At 52.5% G+C, this 27,613-nt stretch overlaps 1 protein-coding gene across 2 annotated transcripts; it reads right to left on the bottom strand.

Moving 5' to 3' along the window:
- Positions 1-867: 867 nt before the first annotated feature.
- Alpl (alkaline phosphatase, biomineralization associated) lies at positions 868-27,290 on the bottom strand. Of its 2 annotated transcripts, XM_004657552.2 has the most exons (11): positions 27,128-27,290; positions 15,855-15,974; positions 15,452-15,567; positions 14,218-14,392; positions 13,455-13,630; positions 10,456-10,599; positions 7,998-8,067; positions 5,693-5,827; positions 3,420-3,611; positions 2,649-2,768; positions 868-1,747 (listed from the first exon to the last, which is right to left on the bottom strand). In XM_004657552.2, the coding sequence occupies exons 1-11, from the start codon at positions 27,186-27,188 to the stop codon at positions 1,482-1,484; spliced, it is 1,575 nt and encodes a 524-aa protein (XP_004657609.2). In that variant the 5' UTR covers positions 27,189-27,290; the 3' UTR covers positions 868-1,481. The 2 variants fall into 2 exon arrangements, with proteins under 2 accessions (XP_004657609.2, XP_004657611.2); XM_004657554.2 differs by lacking the exons at positions 15,452-15,567; positions 27,128-27,290 and having other exon boundaries at positions 15,855-15,920.
- Between the last annotated feature and the right edge of the window lie 323 nt (positions 27,291-27,613).

Here is a 27,613-nt window from a genome sequence, read left to right as displayed (position 1 = left end):
ATTAGTATTGGCAGGGGTTGGGTGGCCAGGAATTTGGAATGTATTATAAATAAATAAAGGATGTCATTAAGTACAGGAGCTTTGGCATGGGACGAATCTGGATTCAAATCCCAATCCGCAACTTGGGGGACCTTGACAATCACAGGGCCTCCCACGCACTTGGTGTCCTCATTCATAAATGTATGTGATGGGACCTACTTCCATGTGAGGATAAAATGAAACGAACCCACACAAAGCCTTCAAGCCCAGCTTGGCATATTGGAAACGATAGAATTAATTGCTATAGGCATGATCATCGTAGGGCCTTGAGGCAAGAGGAGCAATTTCAGGTGGCTCCATCGTACCCCAATGTCAGGAGCATTCCATGAGAATCAGGAATTCAATGACCATAGTCGCTAGGCTGGAAGAAGTCTGCATGGGAAGAGGACTGTCTGTCTCATTCACTAGGAAATTCTTGAGACCTAATACAGAGCCTGGCACACTCAGGATTCATTCACCAAGGCAGTGAATGAGCACCTACATTGGTCCAGGGTATGCAGTACATTGTGTGGGTATCATGCTAAAGGGGTGGCCCAGGCCTTTGAAGTTCCTCCTGCTATGGATTTGGGGCACAGAACTCTTCTTTAATCCTCAGAGCATCTCACAAGCAGACTGTCTCTCCCATTGCACACAAAGGAACAGAAGACTCAAGGACCGGGAGCCATTGCGCCAACATCATCAGGCAAGTGACAAAGCCCCCAGGGCGGCAAGAGGCCCAAACATCCCTGCCCCCGCTTCTGCACCCCTGAGCCCCCAGCGCAGCTCCTTCCCTGAGAACTGAGAACAGCCTATTTCAGTTTTTTACCACTGACCACAAAGACTCAGCTCTGTCCTCAGGAATATTTGGAAAGTTTTATTTAAATGTTTTGTGTTCCCTTTTAACCACCACCAAAGGGGGGGGGGGGGAGACTGCCGTTCCAAACAGGAGAGTCGCTTCAGCGAGGAGCTGGCGTGTCTGGAGCTGGGTGGGGAGTGTGCACCCTGCCGGGCAACTCTTCCAGGTCCGGCCACCCTGAGTGAATGACCAACCTCAGGAGGTGGCTTCCTGGGAGCCTCATCCTGACAGAGACCTGGTCTCCCCTCCAAAGGGTTGGCCATGAGCCTGGGGCCCAGTGGGTTCCAGAGAGGAGGAGAAGAGAGAGGGAGAGGGAAGATCTGGAATGTTCCATAGAGGCTGTTGAGTCTGGGAAAGTACATTTGGTAGAAAAATAAGATGATTTGAGAATTTCTGCAGTCTGTGTTCTCCGCCTGCCCAAGAGAAGAAACATACTCCGCTGGCCGAACTGCACCGAGCAAAGGCTGAGGCCTGGGATCAGCAGCCCGCGGGTTCCGGAGGGGCGCAAGGTGGGCAGCAGACTTGGTTCCTGGCTGCCAGGCAAGGGGCCATGTCAGGAGAGAGACTGGCCATCTATCTTGGGTTCATGGGAGCCAGGCCAGGGACCTCAGAACAGGGTGCTTAGGGGAAGCAGAGCCAGCAGAAGCAATAGGGGCCCCGGGCTGGGGTTGTCTGCTGCGTTGGTCCAGGCACAGTGGTCGAGGTTGGCCCCGATGCAGGCGGCATAGGCCATCACGTGGGGGATGTAGTTCTGCTCATGGACCCCATGCAGCAGGTGTGCCATGGGGCCCTTGGCGAAGACAGCCACATCCTCTCCACCGTGGGTCTCGTGGCGCAGGGGCACAGCCGACTGGGCCTGGTAGTTGTTGTGAGCTGTGGACCAGAAACAATACTGAGGGCCTGCCTGAGCCCTCAGCCCTGGGTGGGCAGTGTCTCCTTCTCCCCAGGCTCATGTGAGGGGTCTCCTTTTCACATTACTGAGGTCCAGTGCCCAGAGAAGGCATCATACCAAAGGCCTCATATTCAAACCCATGTCTGTCTGACTCAGGAGATGGTGTACTCAACCCTCCATTGAGAAACAAACCTCATCTGGGTCATTTGGATTAGCAGGGAAGGGTCCACTAAAGGAGGGTGTTCTTTATTCATTTATTTATTTGGGGAGGGGAGAGAATGGAAATGCCAGGGCCTCCAGCCACTGCAAATTAACTCCAGAAGCATGCACCACCTTGTACATTTGGCTTACATGGGTCCTGGGGAATTGAACCTGGGTCCTTAGGTTTTGCAGACAAGCACCTTAACTGCTAGGCCATTTCTTCAGCCCAAGGAGAGTCTTCTTATTGATGGCTGTACCACTGGGACCCACCCCCAGGGGGCCACTGGGGACTTCAAGAGCACATGAATACCCACAATACAGACCTGGGTGGAACTAACTAGGAATGTCAGACTATTATACAGCCCGTAAGACAGCAGTGTGTCACTGGTACGTGTACATGCCAGGCACTGAACTAGGCTCACCAGACCACTGTGGTCCTCCAGGGTAAAGTCCACGGAGGGCAGAACCCTTTCATGGAAGAAACAAGCCAGGAAAAGTGAAGTCATGTGCCCAAGATCATAGAGCTACTGAATTACAGGAAAAGCCCCACACTGAGGTGGTTTGACTCCCATCTGGGCTATTTCCGAACCCCACCATAACCACACACTTACGCTCTTGGTCCCCCAGCCCATCTATGAGGAGAGCTCTGTTCCCTCCCAGCCAAGGCCTTGGCATTCTCACCATAGTCCACCATGGAGACATTCTCTCGCTCGCCGCCCACCACCTTGTAGCCAGGCCCATTGCCATACAGGATAGCTGTGAAGGGTTTCTTGTCTGTGTCGCTCACCATAGGGGCCAGACCTGCCCAGAGAAGAGGTCCCAGGGCCATGTTGAAACATTGGGGTTTCAGCCACAAGCCCCTAGACTGGAGCCCTTGGGATCTGTGGCTTGGTATCTCCTAGAAAATTCTTTAAGGGGCCCAGATCAACTCCATAAAACTACCTTACAAATCCTATGCACTTACATACATGCGAGAAAGTGTCAGAAAATGCCGGGCGTGGTGGCGCATGCCTTTAATCCCAGCACTGGGGGGGGGGGGGCAGAGGTAGGAGGGTTGCTATGAGTTCGAGGCCAGCCTGAGACTACATAGTGAATTCCAGGTCAGCCTGGACTAGAGTGAGACCCTACCTTGAAAAAAAGTGTCAAAAAATTAAAAACCTACCCCTTCCCCAGAAAACTATCCATCTACCCACCCACTACCCACATATCTCTGTCTCCTCTTCTTTCCCATGCACCTACTCATCCTTTCTTCCATTCTGTCCGTCCACCACACTGCTGTGGTCTAAGCCTCCAGCCGCCATCCTCATGCAGTCATCAGCAACACACTCTGCTGTCTCCTCCCCACCCTGTCGTCTCCCCCATCTCCCAACCTCACCCTCCTCCTTCCTCACTTCTCAGAATCTCACCACACCCTGTCTTGCCGGCTCTCCCACCTCAGGGAGATCCACTCACCAAAGATAGAGTTGCCACGAGGGGTGTAACCCCCAAAGGTGAAGACGTGGGAATGGTCTGCGGTGACCACGGTCAGCGTGTCTCCCAGCGAGGTCATGGCGCCCGCGCGCCCGATGGCTCTGTCCATCTCCACCGCCTCGTGCAGAGCCTGCTTGGCCTTTCCCTCGTGGTGTCCGTGGTCAATCCTGCCTCCTTGGGATGCCAAGGCAAAGGCCTCAGGTGAGGTGCCAGCAAAGAAGGACCCGCAGGTCCTGTGCCAGGTCCACCTTAGGCAGCTCACACAGCCACCTGGCCTATAGAGGCCTGTGGTGATTTGTTAATTCAGGGGTCTGCCATAAACTTAGGTGTTTTGAATGCTAGCAATTTGGGAATTAGAGCCTCCTGGAGGCAGTGTGTTTTTGGGGGGTGGGCTAATGGGTGTTAGAGCCAGCTTCCTCTTGCCAGTGTTTGGCACACTCTCCTGTTGCTGTTGCCCATGTGATGTTGGCCAGGAGGTGATGTCCACCCTCTGCTCATGCCGTTGTTCCCCCCTCTAGTCTGTAAGCCAAAATAAACCCACTTTTTCCCCACAAGATGCTCTTGGTTGGGCGTCCTCTGCCAGCAACGCACAGCTGACTGCAACAAGGCCAGGCAGGAACAGCACGGGTCACAGGCCCGCATACAGAGAAGGCAGAGCCACAGACTGGAGGGCAATCCTCCAGGCTGAAGAGCGTGCACCTTGCCTGCCACCGCCGCCCCCGGACCCTCAGCTGCCTGAGGAGTGGCCGAAAACTACAGAGAAGGGACCTGCTCCAGTCCTTACTACATGCCATATGTGACAATCTGGAATGTCAGTTCCCTGGGCAGAGATGGTGGCATCATCAGCACCATGTACAGACGGAGCAACTGAGGCAGAGGGCAGGAATGGCGTACCCATAGTGGGGTGCGCTGGAGGCTGAGCTCAGGTGTGGCTCATTCCAAAGACCCTAGTTGTCTGTCTCCTCCTTTGAACATGTCTCCTCTAGGCAGACAGCACAAGAGCTTCTGGCTCCTCACAGTCTGCAAGCCCCGGGTGTCTGGGCAGTGCCATGGTGGCCTTCCATAAAGGCCAACGAGGACCTGAATTCCGTGCTATGTCCGTGGCACACGCAGCAGCACAGCGGCTGGGGACATACGGTCTCAGGGACCCCCTTCCTCTGTGTGATGGCAGGATGCAACCTGCTGGTCACACCCAGCGAGCCCAGAGCCTGAGTGTTGGTCTGTACTCCCTCCCCACCAGTCTGGGCGCTGCTGCTGCTGCTGCTGCTGCTGTTGGTCTGGTGGGCAGGGCTGGTGGGCTGGCAGAGTCGAGCGGGCGGGCCCTCCCTTTGTTGTGGTTCTGGGAGCAGCTGGCCTGGCAGGCTGGCCTGGCCCTACTCACAAAGATGACCGCTCCCGGGGGACCTGTGCTCACTGCCTCTGGTTCCTGGCACTTCCTCAGCATTGGAGGCCTGCCTGGGGCCGGGCCGAGACCGCGGTGCTGGTGGGAACCCCAGGGTTTGGCACGAAAGCAGCTGAGCTGGGCTGGCGGCCACTGGCCTCTAGAAGGTGGAGGGGCCTGAGCGGTATGTGTGTGTACGGGTGGGTGACTGTGTGAAAACACATCTGTGTGTCCCTGTGGGGTGAATACATGCACATCTCAACAGAGACACAAGGGACCAGAGAGCTAGTAAGGCTTGTCATGACTCTGGAAGGTTCTGGAACCTCTCTCGTTTCCCATTGCAACCTTGGCTGCTATGTAATTGAATGGCAGTGATTGGAACTTGGAGAGCTGATCTTCCACTGGATCCTATGACAGGTGCTTTCTGTCATTGAGTATGATTGGAGGTGAGCCACTCTCCTAGGACACGGGACGATTTAGGGCCTCACTCTGGAGGTCACTCAGCCAGTGGTGGCAGCACGAGAATAAGAACTTGTCTCACTGTCCAGCCTCTGGCAGCCACAGGGCAGGCAGAGCGGTCTCAAGACTTGGGGGAAGTGAAGCCAAGAAGGGGCGCTATGGGCCTCCATGGCCAGGCCTCGGAGCTAGACCCTGCAGCCTCTTCTGCCAGGGAGCCCTCCGGGACTGACTGGATGGGCATCTTTTAGCCCCTCTGGACGACGGCAGTCATGGTTGGAAGCTTCTACCGCTACCTCTCCCAAGGGGGAGGGTCCTCCTTTCTTCCCCAGACAGGCAGAGCTCTTCAGAGGCCATACCATGCCACCCACACCCATGCTCCTGGACGTTTCCTTTCCACAGGCTGGCGCCTGCCTACCTTCCACCAGCAGGAAGAAGCCTTTGGGGTTCCTTCTCAGGATCCTGATGGCCACCTCTACCATCTCGGAGAGCGAAGGGTCTGTCATGTTGTTCCTGTTCAGCTCGTACTGCATGTCCCCAGGCTCAAACAGACCTGTGCACACAGGGAGGCAGAGTGCCCCAAGCTTGCTAGGAGAACCCGCAAGAGCCCGGGGTGTCTCAGAGGACACCGGGGATTAAAGACATGAGCCACCATGCCCTACAGATTTCTACCATCCTTTTTTTTTTTTTTTTGCTTGCTTGTTTGTTGGTTGGTTTTTTTCGAGGTAGGGTCTCACTCTACCCAGGTTAACCTGAAATTTACTATGTAGTCTCAGACTGACCTGGAACTCATAGCGATCTACCTACTTGACTCTACCATCTTTTTAAATTATGACCGCAACTGAACGTACTTAAGAACTTAACCACTTAAGCTTAGTGGTTAAGTGCTTGCCTGTGAAGCCTAAGGACCCCGGTTCGAGGCTTGGTTCCTCAGGTCCCACGTTAGCCAGATGCACAAGGGGGCGCATGCGTCTGGAGTTCGTTTGCAGAGGCTGGAAGCCCTGGCGCGCCCATTCTCTCTCTCTCCCCCTATCTGTCTTTCTGTGTCTGTCACTCTCAAATAAATAAATAAAATTAAAAAAAAAAAAAGAACTGGGCAACTAAGCCGGGCGTGGTGGTGCACACCTTTAATCCTAGCACTTGAGAGGCAGATGTAGGAGGATCACTGTGAGTTCAAAGCCAGCCTGGGACTACAGAGTGAGTTTCCAGGTCAGTCTGGCCTAGAGTGAGACCCTGCCTCAAAAAACAAACAAACAAACAAAAAAGAAAAGAAAAGAAAAGAAAAAGAATTGGACAACTAGGGCTGAAGAGATAGTTCAAGGCACTTGCTTGCCAAGTCTAATAGCATGGCTTCATGCCCAGAGCCCATGTATGCCAAATGCACAAAGTGGCACATGTGTCTGGAGTTTGTTTGCAGAGGCAGGAGGCCCTGGCACATTCATACACTCCCTCTTTTCTTTTTTTTTAAAAAAGCATTTTATTTATTTGAAAGAGAGAAAGAAGCAGGTATATATATAGAGAGAGAATGGGCACACCAGGACCTCCAATCACTGCAAACAAAATTCAGACACACACACCACCTTGTGCATATGGCTTACATGGGTACTGGGGAATTGAATCTGGGTCCTTAGGCTTCGCAGGCAAGCACCTTAACTGCTAAGCCATCACCCCAGCCCTCTCTTTTCGTTTTCAAATAAGTAAATGAATGAATAAGTTTTTTAAAAAGACCAGCCCCATTTAAAAACACAACAATTGACTAAATCCTCTATGAACATGCACAGGCCTCCCGCATACAGTCCTCAGGCCGCCTGTGTTCAGGGGACAGCAGCTTGCTTGGGAGAGGGCTCCGAGCTCTCCTGGCCTGCGGCAGGTAGTGAACCCTTCTCCGTGCCTTGACGCCTTGGCTGTCTTACCGTGGGTTTATACTCAACAAACATAACCTGGGGCGGGTGGGAACCTCAGCGGGGAGGAGCCTTATCTGGCTGGCTCTCTGGGTGGGTCTGGAATTCTCTTGGGCCCATAGGTCCAGGCACTTTCACAGGCACCCTCAGGATGAGTAGGATCAGCAGCCCACCTCGCAGAAGAGAAGACTGGGGTTCCGAGGGGCTGTTTCAAGCAATGGACTCTGGCCTGAACTCGGGACAGCTCAAGTGCACTTGCATGTCCACGTGAGCTCTGAGGGTGCACAGGCCTGTGCGGTGAAGCAGCAGAAGCTTGGGGGCATTGTCCCTTCTGCTCTCTGAGCTTGTTTGTCTCCTACATGAGCCATTCCTTGCCCCATCATCGTGGATGCACCATTTCCGGATGCCCTTCTAGAACACCTTGTCCTGCCCTGAGCGTGTGACGGCCACACCACAGCTCCAGGGAGCCAAAATGCACCCTCATTCTGTGCTACTGTGGGCACTGTGGAAGCAGGAGCCTGGGCCCTGGGTGGCTCAAGTACTCTACCACCCACAGGTCTGCCCTCGCCCCCTCTCATTCTCTGGGGAGGGGGCGCACCCCGAGGGCTAAGAAGGCTCTGAGTCACGGGCCCTCTCCTCTCTGAGCTTTGGTTTCCTAGAGTCCCCTGGGGGTCATTCCCTTGCCTAGCTGGCAGCTATCAGACTAGCTCCCTGAACCAGAACCTCCCTCTGCCCTCTGTTCTGGACACCTAGGGCAAAGGCCCCAGTGTCTGGAGGCCGGACTCCCACGGCCCAGCCCACCTTCCCACCCCCTTCACTTACCCAAGAGGTAGTCCACGGTGGAGGGGTCAAGGGCCAGGAGTTCCGTGCGGTTCCAGACAAAGTGGGAGTGCTGAAAGGGAGGTCTGTGGTCAGCACATGAGAGGGAAGGTTGGGGACATCAGGTGATCTCAGAGTCTGGGACATTAGTTTCTTAATCATTTAACACCCAGCCTTGAAGATCTCCCTGCCACTTCTGTCCTCAAGAAATAAACGGGGCTGGGCGGTGGTGGCGTACGCCTTTAATCCCAGCACTCGGGAGGCAGAGGTAAGAGGATCGCCGTGAGTTCGAGGCCACCCTGAGACTACATAGTGAATTCCAGGTCAGCCTGAGCTAGAGCGAGACCTTACCTTGAAAAAAGAAAAAAGAAAGAAATGGGAACTGTCATGTCTAATGCAGGTGAAAGGGAACTCTAAGAAACCAGGGGAGACAGATCAAGACAGGCCTGGCGTGGTGGCACACTCCTTTAAGCCTAACACTCTGGAGGCAGAGGCAGGATCACTGTGAGTTTGAGGCCAGCCTAAGCTTACATAGTGAATTCCAGGTCAGCTTGGGATAGAGTGAGACTCTACCTTGAAAAACCAAAATATAAATAAAAAAATAAAAATAAATAAATAAGGGGCTTTCTGGTAGAGGTGGCATTCTGTTGAGGTCCTGGAGGCCAAGTAGGAATTGATCCACCTGGGGTCAGGGAACTGCCTCCCCAGGAGGGCATTGTGTGGCCTTGGGTGCCCACAGAAGGGGATGAGGGGTGTGGTGGCTTGAATCAGATGTTCCCATGAACTCATGTAGTTTGAATGCTTGGTTCCCAGCTGGTGGCAAGTTGGGAGGTGGAGTCTTGCCAGGGGCATGTTTCTGGGGGCAGACTTAGGGTTGTTACAGCCAGCCTCCCCTAGGCAGGCTTTAGCTCCCTCTCCTGCTGCTGTTTTACACCTTCTGTGGCAAAGTGGTGAAGTCCAGCCTCTGATCTACCATCTTTCCCTGCCATCACGGAACTTCTCCTGGAGACTATAAGCCAAAATAAACCCTGTCCCTTCCTCAGCTGCTTTTGGTCTGGCATCTTGTCCCAGCCAATGAGAAGGGGTGTGTCTAGGGGCCTTGGAGAGCCAGGAGGAAGTGAAGCACCTCGGCTGCACCTTGGGGATCTCACCTAGGAGGGAAGACCAAGGAGGTACTACCTTCCAGAATACAGAGCAGAGAGGCTTTACCCTGATTATCTCCAGGGCCTGGATCTGGGGTCCCAGCACTGCCAGGAATTTGCTATGGTCCTCAGGGCAGCCCCTTTCCTCCTCTGAGCTAAGAAGCAGGGCTTGCCCGCTCCCTGCCCTGCTTTCATCAAGGTGGCTATCTTGTATTTTCTCAACAATCCTCAGTAGCCCCTTGGGGCTGTCCCCATTTTATAGGTAGGACACTTAGTCACACAGACAGCAAGGTCATGGTGAAACTGCTTGTAGAGCTCACTCTTGCAGGTTCTGGGACCCAACAGTAACCTTATCTGGCCAACTCAAGGACAAAGCATGGGCCCCTCCTCCCACTCAGGGTTTACACAGAGCTCCAGGGCACAACGGATGCTTTGCTGGCACTGTTCACGCAGAGATACTTGAGGCTGGGAGGGGTGGTACTTCTCTGGTCTGCCCCCACCCTCTGCTCAGCTAGTCCAGGAGGGGGAAAGGGTCAGAGCCACTCTGTCCCATGCTTCCACCAACCCTTGGGACTGTCCCAGACCCTGCCCCCACCTAACTTTTAGCCCAGCCTCATCCCACCAAGCTTCCCCAGGGGCCAGCCCTGGAACCCTGAGAAACCCAACCCCACAGTGACATCAAAGTGGCTGTCAGGCTGTTCCCCACTGTCTTTAGCCCTGACCACAGCCATTTCCAGACCCAGTTGCCTGGGCTGGCCCGCAGTTGCAGATTTAAAGGGCCAGAGGCCACTTGGAGGAGCCAGGGCCTGAGTTGTCCTTCCCCAGCCTCCCTCCCAGCCCACCTGCTTGTCCTAGGAGGGCTTCTCACGTCCCTCCTCGGCTGACCCACTCCCAGGTCAGCTGCTGTTAAGTGCTGCCGACTCTCCCCCCCCCCCCCCGTCCCTGTTTCTTACTTGCTCAGGACTTGGGTCTGTCCCCTCTGGGTACCTACAAGTCCCAGGCTCCCATTCTCCAAACACAAGATACTCCCTGAGTCTCTGACCACCCCATTTACCCTTTGTGCCTTGGACCCAGATGCCATACTGTGCCAGGGCTGCCTGCGTTTGGTGCAGGTGACTCCTGAGCACACCCCTTCTCATCACCCTATTCCCTCTGGTTCTCTCCACGTCAGGAAGCATTAGCGCCAGCCACAGGTCCATTAGGGATGAGAGCCCGCAGGTCCCCATTGCAGAGAGAACGCTGAGACAAAGACGGCTCTTGCGGCACACCCTGCCCACCACACACCAGCTGCGCTGCCGCCACCAGCCACGGGGGGCTACCTTGTGTCTGGGTTTGAAACTCTTCCAGATGTCGATGAGGTCCAAGCCATCCAGCCTTGTGCCCCTGGCCTTCTCGTCCAGTTCGTATTCCACGTCGGTTTTGTTTTTCGGGTACATGTACTTCCGGCCACCCCCCATGATCACCTAGGGGGAAAAGGGAGTCGTCACAACGCAGGTTCCAGCAGCGATCCAATCCGGCAGCAAACGTGGAGGTGTCCAGAAGCCTCAGGGCTCCCATACTGGATAGCAGACACCTGGACTCTGGGTAGGGGTGTGGACATTCATCCAGCTCAGTAAATCTGGAGCCAGGGCTCTCTGAGACTGTGCTTAAGTAGCCTGGAGAGATGAAATCGCTGGCCTAGAACTATGGTCTGGGGATTTCTGGGGGTGGGAATCAGAGCTGCTGAATATATCTCTGGCTTTCTGGAAAGCTGACAACTCTCCTCATTTTTAGGGAAGCCCACTTACATAGCCCTCACTTGCTGCGTATCAAGCCCTGAGCCCATAGGCACAATAATTTACTCAACTTCATAACCAGGATACAAGGAAATCCGTTAGCATTTTCCCAATAGAGACATGGACAGAAAGATGTGATTTCCTTCCCCCAAGCTACACAGCCAGTGAGCAGCCAAGTCAGGATCCAAACCCAGAACCCAAGGCTTCTCTGTCATCCCAGGGCCCTGCTGCATTCATGGAGCCAAGGATGGAGCTTTTGGAAGCCCCAGCCAGGGAGGTCTTGGGGCAGCCCAGATGGGAGCCGGCCCACCGCCTGGGCAAACACGGGCCAGCCTCACGTCTGTGTAGTCACCGCCAGGCTAATTTTACCCACCTCGGCTGGCATGCGCGGGCAGACGGATGCGGGGCTGTTTGTTTTCCTTGGGAATCCATGTTTGAAGTCCTAACTATTTTTAAAACAGAGCCAAGAGCATGACAGCCACCGCCCGTGGTGACCACCACACCATGTCCTCCTGTCACCGCGGGTGCCAGCCCAGGCCACTGCCCCTGGTCAACACCTGAGATCTGCCATCCCCAGACCTGGCACCTCACAGGCCTTTTGCTCTATTTTTCACCTCCAAACCAGGATTTCACAGGGCAGGGAAGGAGCCAGAAGTCCAAACCAGCGGCAGACATGCAAAGACATCCCAGGACAGCCATGGGAATGTGGGAAGCTCATGGGTGCTGAGGTCAGACTTGGGTTCGAATCTGGACTCTACTACTTCCTGACCAAGAGCCTGTCACTTTGACCTTGTGGAGTCTCAGTTTCCTAATCTACAAAATGGGACTATACTAACTACATGAGGGTTCATCCCACAGTCCCACCACAGAGAAATGGGCAGGGGGAGTTGGGGAGAGGCAGCAGCTATCCAGTGTCTCCTGTGTTCCCAGGGAGGTTAGCTCCTTACTGCGGCTGCAGCAAGGAGAAAGTTGCAGAAGGGGGAAAGGGACCCTAGGTCACAACCCCTCCTTCTGTTCCCACAGAACCTGACCCCTTGGCATTTTGAGAGTGGCAACGAAGCCCCCAATCTTCCTGCCTGGAGTGCGTGGTTTCCAGCCCTACAGAAACTTCACATGGGTTCATTAAACTCCCAAATAACAGACTTGCTGTTTGCCTTTGGGATTTGGGTTTGTGTGTGTGCCTCTCTCTCTTTTTTCAGCAAAAGATATTTATGTTGAGGGCGGACACCAGGATTTTTGTTTCACAGACAGCTTGGGGGGGGGATTGGGAGTGGTAGGGATGGAGGGATAGATGGGGCTAGAGGGGGAAAGACAAAAGGGGAGGAAAGGGGGCCTCACGGGCTTGCCTCCTCACTCACTCCCTAGTTCATGTCTCCATGGATTCTGTGCCCACCCGCTCACTCCCTCTCAACCCACCCAAAGCAACTTTTCCCTGATGTGTCTACCCACTTCTCAGCCGCTCTTGACCAGGCTCTCTAAGGCGCCGCCATAATTACCCTGTGCGGCATGACAGGTGTTCCCACATCCATGACCTCATCCCGGCCTCCTATGGTCCAGGAGCCTACAGGTGGGGCACACAGGTGGAAAACCAGGGCTTGGGAAGGCGAGGGGCCCACCTGGTGGGTATAGGCCAAGCTAGACGTGTGACTTTACCCCAGATGCCCCCTTCCTAAGAGGAGTCCACAGGACCATTGGTGCAAATGACGCCAAACACGGACCAGCATGTACAACAAGGGCAGAGGGACAGGCGGGGGGCTAGGCTTGGGGCGGGGGGGGGGTTGAATCTCACTGAGTCCCCATTTCAGGCAGAGAGTGCCCAAGTCCCCCTGACAATCCCCTATTAGGTAAGGGAAGCCTGAAAAGGAACAAGCTAGAAACTTTCATCTGAGAACAGAAATCTGGCAGGCACAGACTTGCTCGGGCGCTGCAGCATGCGTGACAAGGGTGTGTGGCTCGCTGCTGCCGCTTTCTGTGCCTCCGAGGAGGCGGGCCCCGCGCCAGACTCCCCAGGGATCATCTCACTTAGCTCTTGCTGTGAGCTTATGGGGCACATCCAGTTGGCAGCAGGGTTGCATACCAGGGAAGACTCAGAGAGGTTAAGTAATTGGCCCAAGGTCACACAACTAGCAAAGGGAAGGGCAGGGTGGGATCTTGGGAGAGCTTAGAGAAGAGAGGCTGCACCATCCCAGCCATTCTCTGACGCCTGTCTGGGCACACGTGAACGTGCAGGGCAGGGTGTCCCCTCAGACCACACTGCAGCAATCGGGGAGGAAACCAGCACACAGCTAAGTTTAACTTGCAGAATAATCCCTGGGTCCTCCGTTCGTGGGGTGTGGTAGTGGCTACATGAGGGTGCATCCCACAGTCCTACCACAGAGAAACCCTACAGTGCCTGTCTGCCCCAACCGCAAATCCCCTAATGGGCTGGGAGCCCACCCAGGTGTGTGGGGAGCCTGGACGGGCTGCTTTTCCCAGGCCCGCCTGGGTCTGTGGCTTCCTGTTCCCATCCCCGACCCTCCCGCGCGGGGGTTGCCCCCACTCACGTCTATGTTCCTGATGTTATGCATGAGCTGATAGGCGATGTCCTTGCAGCCTTGGTTCAGGGCCTCAGTGGGCATCTCGTTGTCTGAATACCAGTCCCGGTCGGCAGAGTGTGCATAGGCAGCACTGGGGGTGGCGTGGTTCACACGGGTGGTGGTAACGATGCCAACGGACTTCCCTGAGGTCCAGGACGGCAGAGGTCAGCGCTCCCTGCAGACAGGGGTTTCCCCGCTGGCTTCTCCCTCCCTCTCCCTGCTGCCTCTTGCAGTTCCTCTGACTCCCTGGGCCTCGGTTTCCCCATCTGCATGAAAAGGGATCCACCTGGGATGCCCTCCCCCGCACCCTAAGGTGGGGTATGGTTCTCCTCTCTATCTGGAACCTATAGCACCCACACCTGCAGGAAGTTTCCAGTGGCCCCAAAGGGACCTTACATGGAGGAGGGTTCTATCACCCTGATGCCAGTGTCACCAGAGGTGAGGCTGGACCTCCCAAGTCCCAAGAAGGGGGAAGGAACAGCCACTCAGAGCCCCCACAGGCTGACCTTGGCTTGGTGTTTTGCCCCTTAGTCCAGAGCTGTGCAGGCGCATCATTATGCTCAGTGGGTCTGCAGGCAAGTGCCCAGCTCTGCGCCCTCGCAGCCTTGACCTGCAGCCCCCCCCCCCGCACACCCCTGCTCTGTAGGGGTTCCTGCTTCTGCCCCTTTCCCCGCTGCATGGATGGCAAGACGGAGACAGTCACCGGGGCCTGCCCCGTGCTGCCGTTCACCTGCGTCTTTGGCCCAGCGCAGGATGGAGGTGACCTCGTTCCCCTTGGTGGTGTTACACCTGGTGCGCTCGGTGGCTGCGCTCACCCCCACGGTGCCCTCGTTGGCCTTCACCCCGCACAAGTAGGCCGTGGCAGTGCCGGCGCTGTCAGGGACCTGTGCGTTGGTGTTGTAGGTCTGCACGTGGAAGAGAGGGCCAGGGGACGAGGTGTGAGGGACACTGCTGCCCACGAGGGTCCCCCAAAGCCGTACGGTGTAGTCAAGTGTGTAGTAAGGGAGGGGGTCAGAAGAGAGCAGCGAGGACCTCTCTGAGCGTGGGGCCGTGGGAACCATTAAGGTGTAGGGAGGGAGAGGAAGAGAGTTCCTGGGCGAGGAAGGCTGGGGGTGTGGAGAGGAAAGGGTCTCTGCCCTTGCCAGCTGCCCCACCCTGTCCAGACTTCTGGTGGAGACCCTGAAACTCTACCCGCCTGTCCCCATCTCCACCAGAGGTACGACAGCCCCCACTCTTCCTCTAGAAGATGGAGCCTGACCCCCGAGTGTCTGGGGACTGCTCGTTACATCACATCCCCCCAGTAACCATGGCTGTCCCCAGAGCCACAAGGCGCCCAACAATTTGCAGCAGTAATCTAACAAGCCCCACGCATGCCTCGGGAGGAGGAATGGACTAGGCCGATTCTGTTTATAGATCACGTAAGAGCAGACATGGCCAGTCTGCACAGCCAATTGATGTCATAGGTGATCAATGGTGGCCAGTGCCGGTGGGGAGGGGGCCTGGAGGTCTCAGGAGAACAAAACATTGTTGACATCTGCAGCTGCGTCCCTTGAATGCTCATTACAGACACACGTGGCTTGTGAAAAATTGAAGCTGTATCATGTGCACTTTTACACAGCAATAAAAAAAAATTTTTTTTGTTGTTGTTGTTTTCGAGGTAGGGTCTCGCTATATAGCCCAGGCTGACCTGGAATTCACTATGTAGTCTCAGGCTGGCCTTGAGCTCATGGAGATCCTCCTACAACTGCCTCCCGAGTGCTGGGATTAAGGGTGTATACCACCATGCCTGGCTAATAAAAAAAGTTTTTACATCAATAAGCTAAGAGCCTCAAACAATTCGAGTGGCTACTACCCTTCTGGTTTCATGGTGGGACCATGGGGACCCTCACAGAACCTATGGGTACTATCCTCTGCTTTTTCAGGTGGGTGAGTGAGTGGAGAGGTGAACTGAAGGCCGGGCTCACCTTGGAGAGGGCCACGAAGGGGAACTTGTCCATCTCCAGCCGGGTCTCCTCCCCAGGGTTGTGGTGTAGCTGACCCTTGAGGATGCGGGCTGCTGTCACCGTGGAGACACCCATCCCTGTGAGGGAAGGGAGGAGGCTCAGGCTGTCAGGCTCCCAGCCTCTCCAATCCACATTCCCAAGCACTCAGAGCTCACTAGCTCAATGCCAAGGCAGGCGTGGGCAGCCGGCATCAGAGCATGGCTCTGTTAAATGTCAGGAGGTGGCCCCTCTGTCCTTTCCCTTCCAGGCCCTCAGAGGGCCACAGCTTGTTCCCTTTCTCCAAAACCCCTCCCCTAGAGACAGCCCCTTCACCTCCTACAGGGCATCACCATGTCCAGCCCCTGCCAAAGTCCCCAGACCTCACCGTCTCCCAAGAACATGATGACGTTCTTAGCCACATTGGTGTTGAGCTTCTGAAGCCCCAGGGCATTTCTCAGGGTCTGCTGAGCCTGCTCTCGCCAGTAATTGGGGTCTTTCTCTTTCTCTGTACAGAGAGAAGGTGCTATTTAGCAGGGCAGGGGCTTGGCTTTCCACCTCCAAACTTATGGAAAAACCAAAGCTCAGAGACACCAGGTGACTCTCCAGACCACACAGCCCGGAGAGACACGGGCAGAGTCCACGCTCCCCTTTCACCCATTTGAACGCAGCCATTGCCAGCTGTGAGCAGGTTAACGGTCCACCTCTTTCCACAACAAACAACACACACGACTGCAGGAGTCCCTGAAGTCCCCAGCCGTCAATCATACACCCTGCCTGGCTTACTCATTACAGCAGGCTCGGCAGGCCTGGGGCCGCTTGGTGACACTGTCAAGAGCAGGGCTGGAAAGCAAGCTTCGCCTTTTGTGGGATGCATCAAATTTACAGTAATCCCACATTGCACTCCTTTTTTTTTTTTGAGGGAGGGTCTTGTAGTCCAGGCTGACCTGAAACTCACTCTGTAGCCCTAGGCTGGCCTCAAACACACAGCATCCTCCTACCTCTGCCTCCTGAGTGTTGGGATTAAAGGTGCACACCACAATGCCAGGCTGCACTCTCTCTCTCTCTCTTTTTTTTTTAAATGCAAGAGAGCAAGAGCGAGAGTGAAAGACAGAGATAAAGACAATTGGCATGCTAGGGCCTCCGGCCACTGTACTAGAACTCCACACACGTGGGCCACCACCTTGTGCCCATGTGTGACTTTGCATTACCGTTGTACATCTGGCTTACATGGGACCTGGAGAGTTGAACATGGGTCCTTGGGCTTTGCAGACAAGCACCTTCACCACTAAGCCATCTCTCCAGCCCTGCACTCATTTTTAAAAAAACATATTTTATTTATTTATTTATTTGAGAGGGGAAAAGAGACAAAGACAGAGAGGGAGAGGGAGAGAGAGAGAATGGGCACGCCAGGGCCTCCAGGCACTGCAAATGAACTCCAGACGCATGCGACCCCTTGTGCATCTGGCTAATGGGGGTCCTGGAGAGTCGAACCAGGATCCTTTGGCTTTGCAGGAAAATTCCTTAACCACTAAGCCACCTCTCCAGCCCCCTGCACTCATTTTTTAAAAATATTCTTAAAGTTTTTATTATTATTATTTATTTATTTATTTGAGAGAGAGAGAAAGAACGGGAGTACCAGGGCCTCTCACTACCACAAATCAACTCTAAACACATGTGCCACCTTGTGCATCTGGCTTATGTGTGTCCTGGGGAATTGAACCTGGGTCCTTCGGCTTTGCAGGCAAGTGCCGTAACCACTAAGCCATCTTACTGACGCCCCCCCCCCCCAAATTACTTATTTATTTGAGAAGGAGAGAGAGAATAGGCACACCAGAGTCTCTGGCCACTGCAAATGAATGCCAGACACACGTGTCACCTTGTGCACCTGGCTTTACATGGGTACTGGGGAATTGAACCTGGGTCAGCAGGTTTTGCAAGCAAGCACCTTTAAGCACTGAGCCGTCTCCCCAGCTCTGCACTTATGTTTGATAGGCTGACAAGGAGGAAAGACTGCAGCTCCAACCCTACCCCACACCCCAACACTCACTAGCTCCCACCAGCCAGTACCTTCGAGTGTGGAGATAAAATAAGAACTTGAATTTTCACTCTCTTCTTCCTCCTGTCTTCCAGTAACAATCAATCCACAGTACTCTGCTTAGCTCTCCCTGAGCCTGTTTCCTCACTCATCTAACGGGTTGTCTGTGCCATCCACAGAGGGTTGTTGGGAGGAGTGGACTAAAGGGGGCGAGCGGTGTACCTGCTTCGCACAGAAGGCCCAACGTTGCCCCTCCCTAAGTCTCCAGGGCGGGTCCTTCTTCCAAGATAGGGTCCTATGCCTAGAGGTGAAGGGGCTTCTTGCTGTGTGCAGAGTTTCTTGTCTGGGTTTCCTCTGACCACACTATGGGAGCAGGGTTAGAAACAAGCCCTTGGGATTCCCCTATAGTGGTCCCCCACTACAGCCAGGGGAAGGCAGAGGTCAGATGAGGTAGAAGGTCTAGCCTGGGGCCTTGCTGCACATCTGTGGGCTGAGGACGCTGTTACATGTTCAGTTCCCAGTAAGGCCCATTCTTGCCTCTCAGGACAGCGTGTGGTCAGGAAGCAGCTCCTGCCTGGCGCAGGCAGATTCAGGGCCACACACTGACATCTCCTTTCATCCTCTCAGCCTCTCATGGGAGGGGCGTTGCTTTCTTCCACCAGGGTGTGAAGATGAGAATTGCAAAGGAAGAGTTGGAGAGATGGGTCAGTGGTTAAGGCACTTGCCTGCAAAGCCTAATGATGAGAGTTCGATTCCCCAGTACCCATGTAAAGCCAATGATGAGAGTTCGATTCATCAGTACCCATGTAAAGCCAGATGCACAAAGTGGTACACGCATCTGGAATCTGTTTGCAGTGGCTGGAGGCCCTGGCACACCCTTTCTCTCTCTCTCTCTCTTATTTACAAATAAAATAAGTTAAAAAAAACTTGCAAGTTGGCCATGGTGGTGCATGCCTTTAATCCCAGCACTCGGGAGGCAGGAGGATTGCCATGAGTTTGAGGCCACCTTGAGACTAGATAGTGAATTCTAGGTCAGCCTGGGCTACGGTGAAACTTACCTCCAGAAAAAAAAAATTATAAAGGAAAAACTGGGATGCACAAGTCTCCAAGCCATGGCCCCCACCTCTGGCAGCATGGGGCACAGCAGAAGTCTCACTCCACCTCAAGCCTTGGGTTTTTTTTATTTTTATTTATTTATTTATTTATTTTTATTTGAGAGCGACAGACACAGAGAGAAAGACAGATAGAGGGAGAGAGAGAGAATGGGCGCGCCAGGGCTTCCAGCCTCTGCAAACGAACTCCAGACGCATGCATCCCCTTGTGCATCTGGCTAACGTGGGACCTGGGGAACCGAGCCTCGAACCGGGGTCCTTAGGCTTCACAGGCAAGCGCTTAACTGCTAAGCCATCTCTCCAGCCCTCAAGCCTTGGGTTTTCAGAGCTCACAGCTCTCCTCCAGGAGACCTCCTCTCTCATGCCTCCTGCACCCCAATGCCCCAGGTCTTCCTTGTTTGCAGGCATCTTCTGGGGTTCCTAGTTTCAGACTTCACAGCGGAGCCCACCCCACCCCCATTGGAATCTAGGGACTTGGGTCTTTCTGTCTAACCCTGGCCATTAAGTAAGGTTTTTGTTTGTTTGTTTGTTCACTGTGGTTTCCGCTGTAGTGCAGTGGAGAGGGACACTGGCGACCAGCGGGAGGCTGGAGGATTGTAGCAGAAACAACCTGGCCACACGCGCACGCGCGCGCGCGCGTGTGTGTGTGTGTGTGTGTGTGTGTACGCGTGCGCGCACACACATGCACGCACACAAATGGGTGTGCTTGTGCAGGCAGCAGAACAGCCTCTAGTGTTGTTCTTCAGGTAGTGTCCATTTTTCCGAGACAGTTCCTTATTGGCACGCCTGGCCAGCAACATCTGGGGATCCTCCCGTCTCCCCACTTCCCTAGTTCTGGGACTACAAGTGCTTGTCACCACGCCCAGCTTTTTAGTGGGTTCTGGAGATTGACCTTGGGTCTTCATGTCTGTGCAGCAAACACTTTACCCATGGAGCCAACCCTCACCCCTCTGACCCCGGTCAGTGGTTTGGATCTAAGGTCCCATGGCCTGGGCTGGTTCCAGTCTCCCTCTTGCCTTGCTGTGCCTTTGGTCACAGAGCCTCTTTGGCCATTTGGAGGGTAAAGAACTTGGACCTATCCTTTCTACCTGCCCACTGCCCCCAGCAGCCTGGCAGACTCCAGGGCTGGACCAACGCCAGTTTGCCCCACACTCACGGCTCTTTCTCAACCCAAGATCTGCCACCATTCCGAGTGGCCCCTGCTCGATGAAACAAGGCCCTTGTCTTTGTCACCAGAGTGACCTCAGGGCTGGTTCCCAAACAGGATTTGGGAACAGAAGCAATGTCAAATTGACCTCCTCATCAGAGATCTGGCACTATGAAGCAATAGTGGTTTGGATGTCTGAATATCAGACGCCACCATTTCAGGAGACAAACGGCAGGCGCAGATGCTCATGAAGTAACTCTAAAACCCAAGGGCGCTTATTAGTGCCAACTGTATGAGTCCATTCCTATGACATCCAAGACACACAGAATGTGGGCTGGAGAGATAGCTTAGTTGGTAAAGTGCTTGACCTGAGTTTGAACCCCAGAACCCATGCTTAAAAAAAAAGATGGTTCAAAGGGGAAAGTGTGGGGGTGAGGAGGGAGGGAATTACCATGGGATTTTTTTTATAATCATGGAAAATGTTAATAAAAATTTAAAAATTAGGGCTGGATAGATGGCTTAGCGGTTAAGCACTTGCCTGTGAAGCCTAAGGACCCCGGTTCGAGGCTCAGTTCCCCAAGTCCCACGTTATCCAGATGCACAAGGGGGTGCACGCATCTGGAGTTCGTTTGCAGAGGCTGGAAGCCCTGGCATGCCCATTCTCTCTCTCTCCCTCTATCTGTCTTTCTCTCTGTGTCTGTTGCTCTCAAATAAATAAATAAATAATTTTTAAAAAAAATTTTAAAAATTAAAAAAAAAAAAAGATGGATGTGGTGGTATATGCTTGCAATCCCAGCCCTGGGGAGGTGGAGAGGTGGAGACAGAAAGATCTCTGGGGCTCACTGACCAACTAGTCTAATTTAATAGGTGAGCTCTAGGTCAATGAAAGACCCTATTTCAAAAAAGGCACATTGGGGGATGGGGCTGGAGAGATGGCTCAGCAGTTAAGGCGCTTGCCTGCAAAGCTTGACATGACCGGAGTTCAATTCCCCAGTACCCATGACAGATGCACAAAGTGGCACATGCATCTGGAGTTAGTTTGCAGTGGCTAGAGGTCCTGATAAGTCCATTCTCTCCCCTCTCTCTTCCTCTCTGCTTGAAAATAATGAAAGTATTTTCTTTTTAAGGTAGACAGAGCTGGGTGTGGTGGCACATTGCTTTAATCCCAGCAGTAGGGAGGCAGAGGTAGGAGTTCAAGGCCATGAGTTCAAGGCCACCCTGAGACTACATAACAAATTCCATGTCAGCCTGGGTTACAGTGAGACCCTACCTTGAAATACACACACACACACACACACACACACACACGGTAGATGGGGTTGAGGAGAAGCAGTGTCACTAATGGAATGATGGCTCAGTGGTTAAAGATGCTTGCTTGCAAAGCCTACTGACCTGTGTTCATTTTCCAACTCACCCACGTAAGCCATCTGGTATTCATTTGCAGAGGCAAAATGCCCTGGCATGCCTCCCTGCTACACTGGCAAAACTAAATTAAAATTTTTTAGGGCTAGTAAGATGCTTTAGCTGTTGGGGTACCTGCCTGCAAAGCCTAAGTATCCATGTTCGACTCTCCAGGTCGCACATAAGCCAGACACACAAGGAAATGCAGCGTGCAAGGTCAAACATGCATACAAGGTGGCACATGTCTGGAATTCGACTGCAGTGGCTGGAGGCCCTCGCATGCCAAGTTTCTCTCTCATTGTCTTTCTCTCCCTCATTCAGAAAAAAAATAATTAAAGGTCTATGATGACTGAGGGAGGCACTTAAGGTTGTCTTCTGGCCTCCACACACAAGCACACATGTGTATGCACTCACATATGCACATGCACCCCCCACACATGCATCCCCAGACACACACATAAAAACCATGCAAGAAGCCAGGTGTGGTGGTGCACACCTTTAATCCCAGCACTCGAAAGGCAGAGGTAAGAGGATTGCCATGAGTTCAAGACCATCCTGAGGCCACATAGTGAATTCCAGGTCAGCCTGGGCTACAGCGAAAACCAAAACAAACAAACAAAAATCATGCAAGGGCTGGAGAGATGTCTCAGCAGTTAAGGTGCCTGCTTGCAAATCCTACTGGGTTCAATTCCCCAGTACCCACATAGGGCCAATACAAAAAGCGGCACATGTGTCTGGAGTTTGTTTACAGTGATGAGAGGCTACGATGCGCCAATTCTGACTCTCTCCTTTTCTTTCTCTCCTTGCAAATGAATAAATAAAATGTTTTTGGTTTTTTTTAAGTTATGCAAGGGCTGGAGAGATTGCTTAGCAGTTAAGTGCTTTCCTGTGAAGCCCAAGGACCCCAGTTTGAGGCTCAATTCCCCAGGACCCACGTTAGCCAGATGCACAAGGGGGTGCATGCATCTGGAGTTCGTTTGCAGTGGCTGGAGGCCCTGATGCACTATTCTCTCTCTCTATCTGCCTCTTTCTCTCTCTGTCTGTCGCTCTCAAATAAATAAATAAAAATAAAACAAAAAAAATTTTAAAGCATGCAAAATGATTCTGTAGTGGCAGGTGTTCATTTCCTTTACCTCTGGAAGGGGCTGTTGGAAGGGGACATCAAGAAACCCACCACTGTCCCATATGGACAATGTCCTCTTGATGAGGGTGGTGGTCACACAGGTGTAAATTATATGCAAACCATCATGCTATATATACATATTTATGTTTTTTGTTCATTTTTATTTATTTATTTAAGAGTGACGGGGGGGGGAGAGAGAGAGAGAGAGAGAGAGAATGGGTGTGCCAGGGCTTCCAGCCACGGCAAACAAACTCCAGATGCGTGCGCCCCCTTGTGCATCTCGCTAACGTGGGTCCTGGGGAATTGATCCTTGAACTAGGGTCCTTAGGCTTCACAGGCAAGCACTTAACCGCTAAGCCATCTCTCCAGCCCACCATCATGCTATATTGTAAGATCTGTGCCCATCACTGTAAGTTATAATTAATTTACAAAAGAAGTCAATAAAATACCACTGCATACTCCTTAAGAATGACTAGAAACAGCCAGGCGTGGGGACACACACCTTTAGTCCAGCACTAAGGAGGCTGAGGCAGGAGGATAGCTGTGAGCTCAAGGCCATCTGGCTTATAGTGAGAGAATGAGACTGCCTCAAAAGAACCAAATGGGGGGAGGGGGATGGGACTAGAGAGATGGTTTAGCAGTTAATGTGCTTGCCTGCAAAGCCTAAGGACCCAGGTTCACTTCTGCTGAGCCATCTCTCTAGGCCCCTCTGATTTTTTCTTTTTCTTTTGTTTTTGAGGCAAGCCCAACAGACTGGTTTTTTCTTACAAGAGGCAGAGTGCACGCCAGGGCCCCCAACCACTGCAACTGAACTCCAGAGGTGTGCACCCCCTTGTGCAAAACCTTGTGCCCTTTCTTCACTGTGCGTCTGGCTTGGCTGGGACCTGGAGAGTTGAACATGAGTCTTTAGGCTTTGCAAGCAAGTGCCTTAACTGCTACGCCATCTCCTCAGCCCCCAACTTATTTTTTGAGACAGACGCTCTGGTTGAGTTTAGAGCTTACCAGTTTGGCTACTCTAGCAGAGCTGGTCCTGTCTCTGCCTTCCCAACGCCAGGATTACAGGCATGCACTGCCAAACCTACCGCTTTAAGTGAGTGCAGGGGCCCCGATCTCAGGTCCTCATATTTGCACAGCAAGCACTTGACCCACCGAGCCATCTCCCCAGCCCCTTGCTGTCTCTTTTTTCCCGTCATGCCTTGCCGTCCCAGGCCCATCTTTTGCCCAGGTGGGTTGTGAGTGCTGACAAAGCAAGGGCCTGCCCAGGGTGACCCTGGGTTCCCAAAGATGCTCATAGAAAGGCTTCATAGAATCACTGAGGGTGCTCCAGTTTAGAGACTCTGCCATTCACAGTCTAGCCTCTACCCTCCTACCAACTGTTGGAGTACAGCCCCCCCATCTCCTCTATTGAAATAAGAGCACTCACTTCCTGTCAGACACTGGGGCAGTCCCCAAAATCCCCTGACTGCCCCAAAGAGGAGGAACACTATCTCCACTGGTCAGATGAAGTGGACACTCAGCAAGGACCACAAGGAACTTCCAGACATAGGACCAATTAAATAAATTAAGGAGGGCTCCGCTCTCTGACTCCAGCTACAGAAAATGCTGAAAAGATAAACAACCCAAACCAGCACCTAACTACAAAAAGGAAGAGAAGAGGGGAAGGAATTTCCCAGAAGACAGAATTAACTAGGAAATTTGGGGGCTGGAGAGATGGATCTTGTGGTTAAAGGCACTTGTTTGCAAAGCTTGACAGGCTAGGTTCAACTCCCCAGTATCCATGTAAAGCCAGATACACATGTCTAGATTTCTTTTTTTTTTTTAATACATTTTATTTATTTATTTGAGAGAGAGGGAGAGAAAGAGAACGAGTGCGCCAGGGCCTCCAGCCACCGCAAACGAACTCCAGATGCATGCGCCCCTTGTGCATCTGGCTCACGTGGGTCCTGGGGAAATCAAACCTGGGTCCTTTGGCTTTGCAGGCAAATGCCTTAACCGCTAAGCCATCTCTCCAGCCCTCTAGAGTTCTTTTAATGGTGTGCCTATACTCGAACTCTCGCTGTCTCTCTGTCTGCCTCTTTCTCTCTGTCTCTGTCTCAAATAAATAAATAAATAATTTAAAAATAGGAAATCAAAAGGCAGAGGGATAAACCTGAGGGTGGGATCAGTGCAGAGGAACCTTGGGGGTGTTGGGGCACACACAAGTCTATGCCATCACTGATATGACTTACATCGCCTTGGAGCTAGGTAGGGACAGGATAGGAGAGACAGATTTGCACGAGACAGGCACAGTCGAAGCCAACTTTAAGCAGGCATAGGTGACGATTGGAACTTTACAGCATAAGACTTGCCACTGAGAAACTAATCTTGTCTAGAACTGGCGGTTCTCTCCAGGCTCTGAGAGGATCAAACACAATACCAGGGGCCGGAGACATGGCTTCGTTGGTGAAGCGCTTGCTGTGTAAGCACGAAGCTCCGAGTTCCAATCCCTCGCACCGACATAAGTAGCAGGGTGTGGTGGTGCAACCCTGTCAGCCCACAGCTGGGGAGGTGGGCAGGGGCTTGCTATCTAGTCTGACCCATGAGCTGCAGGTTCAGTGAAAGAGCCTATCTCAAAAATAAGGTGAAGGGGCTGGAGAGATGGCTCAACAGTTAAGGCATTTGCCTGCAAAGCCCAACGACCCAGGATCAATTCCCCAGGACCCATGTAAACCAGATGCACAAAGTAGCACATGAATCTGGAGTTGTTTGCAGTGGCTAGAGGCCCCGGTGTCCATTCACACACACTTGCTCTCTCTCTGCTTGAAAATAAATAAATATATATTTTTAAAATAAGGCAGGGCTGGAGAGATGTCTTGGCAGTTAGGGCATTTGTCTGAGAAGCCTAAGGACTCAGGTTTGATTCCCCAGTACCCATGTAAGCCAGAGGCACAAGGTGGTGTAAACATCTGGAGTTCATTTGCAGTGGCTAGAGGCCCTGGGGTGCCCATTTTCTTTCTCTCTATCTGCATCTCTCTCTCATAAATAAATAAATAAAATATTTTTGTTAAATAAGGTGAAGCCGCCAGGCATGGTGGTGCACGCCTTTAATCCCAGCACTCGGGAGGCAGAGGCAGGAGGATCACCATGAGTTCAAGGCCACCCTGAGACTACATAGTGAATTCCAGGTCAGCCAGAGCCAGAGTGAGACCCTACCTCAAAAAACAAAACATAACAACAACAAAAAATGGTGAAGCCAAGCATGGTGGCGCACACCCCTTTAATCCCAGCACTCAGGAGGCAGATGTTGGAGGACTGACATGAGTTTGAGGCCACCCTGAGACTGAGACTAAAGAATAAATTCCATGTCAGCTTGGGCTAGAGCGAGACCCTACCTCAAAAACACAAAATAAATAAAAATAATGAGGTGAAGAATTATGGACGGAGACAATTGATTTTGACTTCTGGCCCCCACCCCCACCCCACACGTGTGCACCTGCATACACATGTACACACAGCGCAATTCCACACTTAGAAACACTTCCGTATGAGTCTCCAACAAAAACAACAATTACCCCCTCTCTCAATAAAATAAATTTACAAAAGGGGGGGCTGGATAGATGGGTCAGCAGTTAAAGGCACTTGCTTGCAAAGCCTGCCAGTCCAGTTTTGATTCCTCAGTACCTAAGTGAAGCCAGACGCACAAAGTGACACACCTGTCTGGAGCTCAATGTAGTGGCAAGAGGTCATGGTTTGTCCTCAGCTAGCTCTCACTCTCTCTCTCTCGCTGAAGTAAATGAATAATTCTTTTTAAAATTTCCATTGAAGGGGCTGAAGAGATGGCTCAATGGTTAAGGTGCTTGCCTGCAATGCCTATTGACCCAGATTTAATTCCCCAGGACCCATGTAAACCAGATGCCCACAAAGTGGTAAATGTCCCTGGAGTTTGTTGGCAGCAGCTAGAGACCCTGGAACACCCATATTCTCTCTCTCCTTGCAAATAAACATATATATATTTTTAAATTTTTATTAACATTTTCCATGATTATAAAATATATCCCATGGTAATTCCCTCCCTCTCCACCCCCACACTTTCCCATTTGAAATTCCATTCTCCATCATATTACCTCCCCATAAATAAATATATTTTTAAGGTGGGTGTGGTGACACATGCCTTTAATCCAAGCACTAGGGAGGCAGAGGTAGGAGGATAACTGAATTCAAGGCCATCCTGAGACTACACAGTGAATTCCAGGTCAGCTTGTGCTAGAGTGACACCCTACCTTGAAAAACCAAAATAATAATAATATTATTATTATACTTTTTACAATTCCCATTGCAGATGAGCTCTTGGGCAACCACAAACCACATGGCAATGAGCTACTATGAAAGAAGAGCAAAGCTGTGGTGCCCTGAGACTTGGAAGAGTTTATAGATTTGTTTGGAAGAGTTTACAGATTTGTTACATTTTGTATCAAAGTAGAGATAAAAGAGAGTAAACACCCCAACCAACAGGACAATGCATGAAGAAAAAGACTAGCCGGGAGTGGTGGCGTACGCCTTTAATCCCAGCGCTTGGGAGGCAGAGGTAGGAGGATCGCCATGAGTTCGAGGCCACCCTGAGACTACAGAATGAATTCCAGATCAGCCTGGGCTAGATTGAGACCCTACCTCAAAAACAAAAACAAAAAGAAAAAATTACAAAAAGACCAACAGGCCCAGCATTCACACAGGCAGAGCACAGCGGAGAGGACTCCCTCTGCGTACTTGGTTTCCAGCCCCCACACACTTTGGATTAGCACGGATCATACCCTCATCCAGCCCCACCTGCATCCAACCCTCCACCTGAGTCCCCCAGTCCTACCTGGCACATAGGAGTTGGTAAGGCAGGTGCCGATGGCCAGTACTAAGAACGGTGATATCATGGTGGACCCCAAGACCCGCTTCCTCCCTGGAGCTCAGAGATGCAATGGATGGGTGGGAAGAGGTGGGCTGGCAGTGATCAGCCGTTAACTGAGGTGCCAATCCTAGAAACGAGAAAAAGAAGGCAAAAGACTCGTGGGTTGCAGCTCTGGAGTGCCCTTCTTCGTTCCTCGGTGTATTCAAGGAGATGGACCACCGATGGCCCAGCCGGTGGCACTGGGATGCCAAAGACAGGTAGGTGGGCTTTCTGGGAATAAAAATCACACAGTTGGTCAGGCATGGTGGTGCACACCTTTAATCCCAGCACTCGGGAGGCAGAGGTAGGAGGATTGCTGTGAGTTCGAGGCCAGCCTGAGACTACAGAGTGAATTCCAGGTCAGCCTGGGCTACAGCAAGACCTTACCTTGAAAAACCAAAATATATATAT

Source organism: Jaculus jaculus, chromosome 5 (genome assembly GCF_020740685.1).
Source record: "Jaculus jaculus isolate mJacJac1 chromosome 5, mJacJac1.mat.Y.cur, whole genome shotgun sequence".
Lineage (NCBI taxonomy): Eukaryota > Metazoa > Chordata > Mammalia > Rodentia > Dipodidae > Jaculus > Jaculus jaculus.
This window is presented reverse-complemented; position numbering and strand designations above follow the sequence as displayed.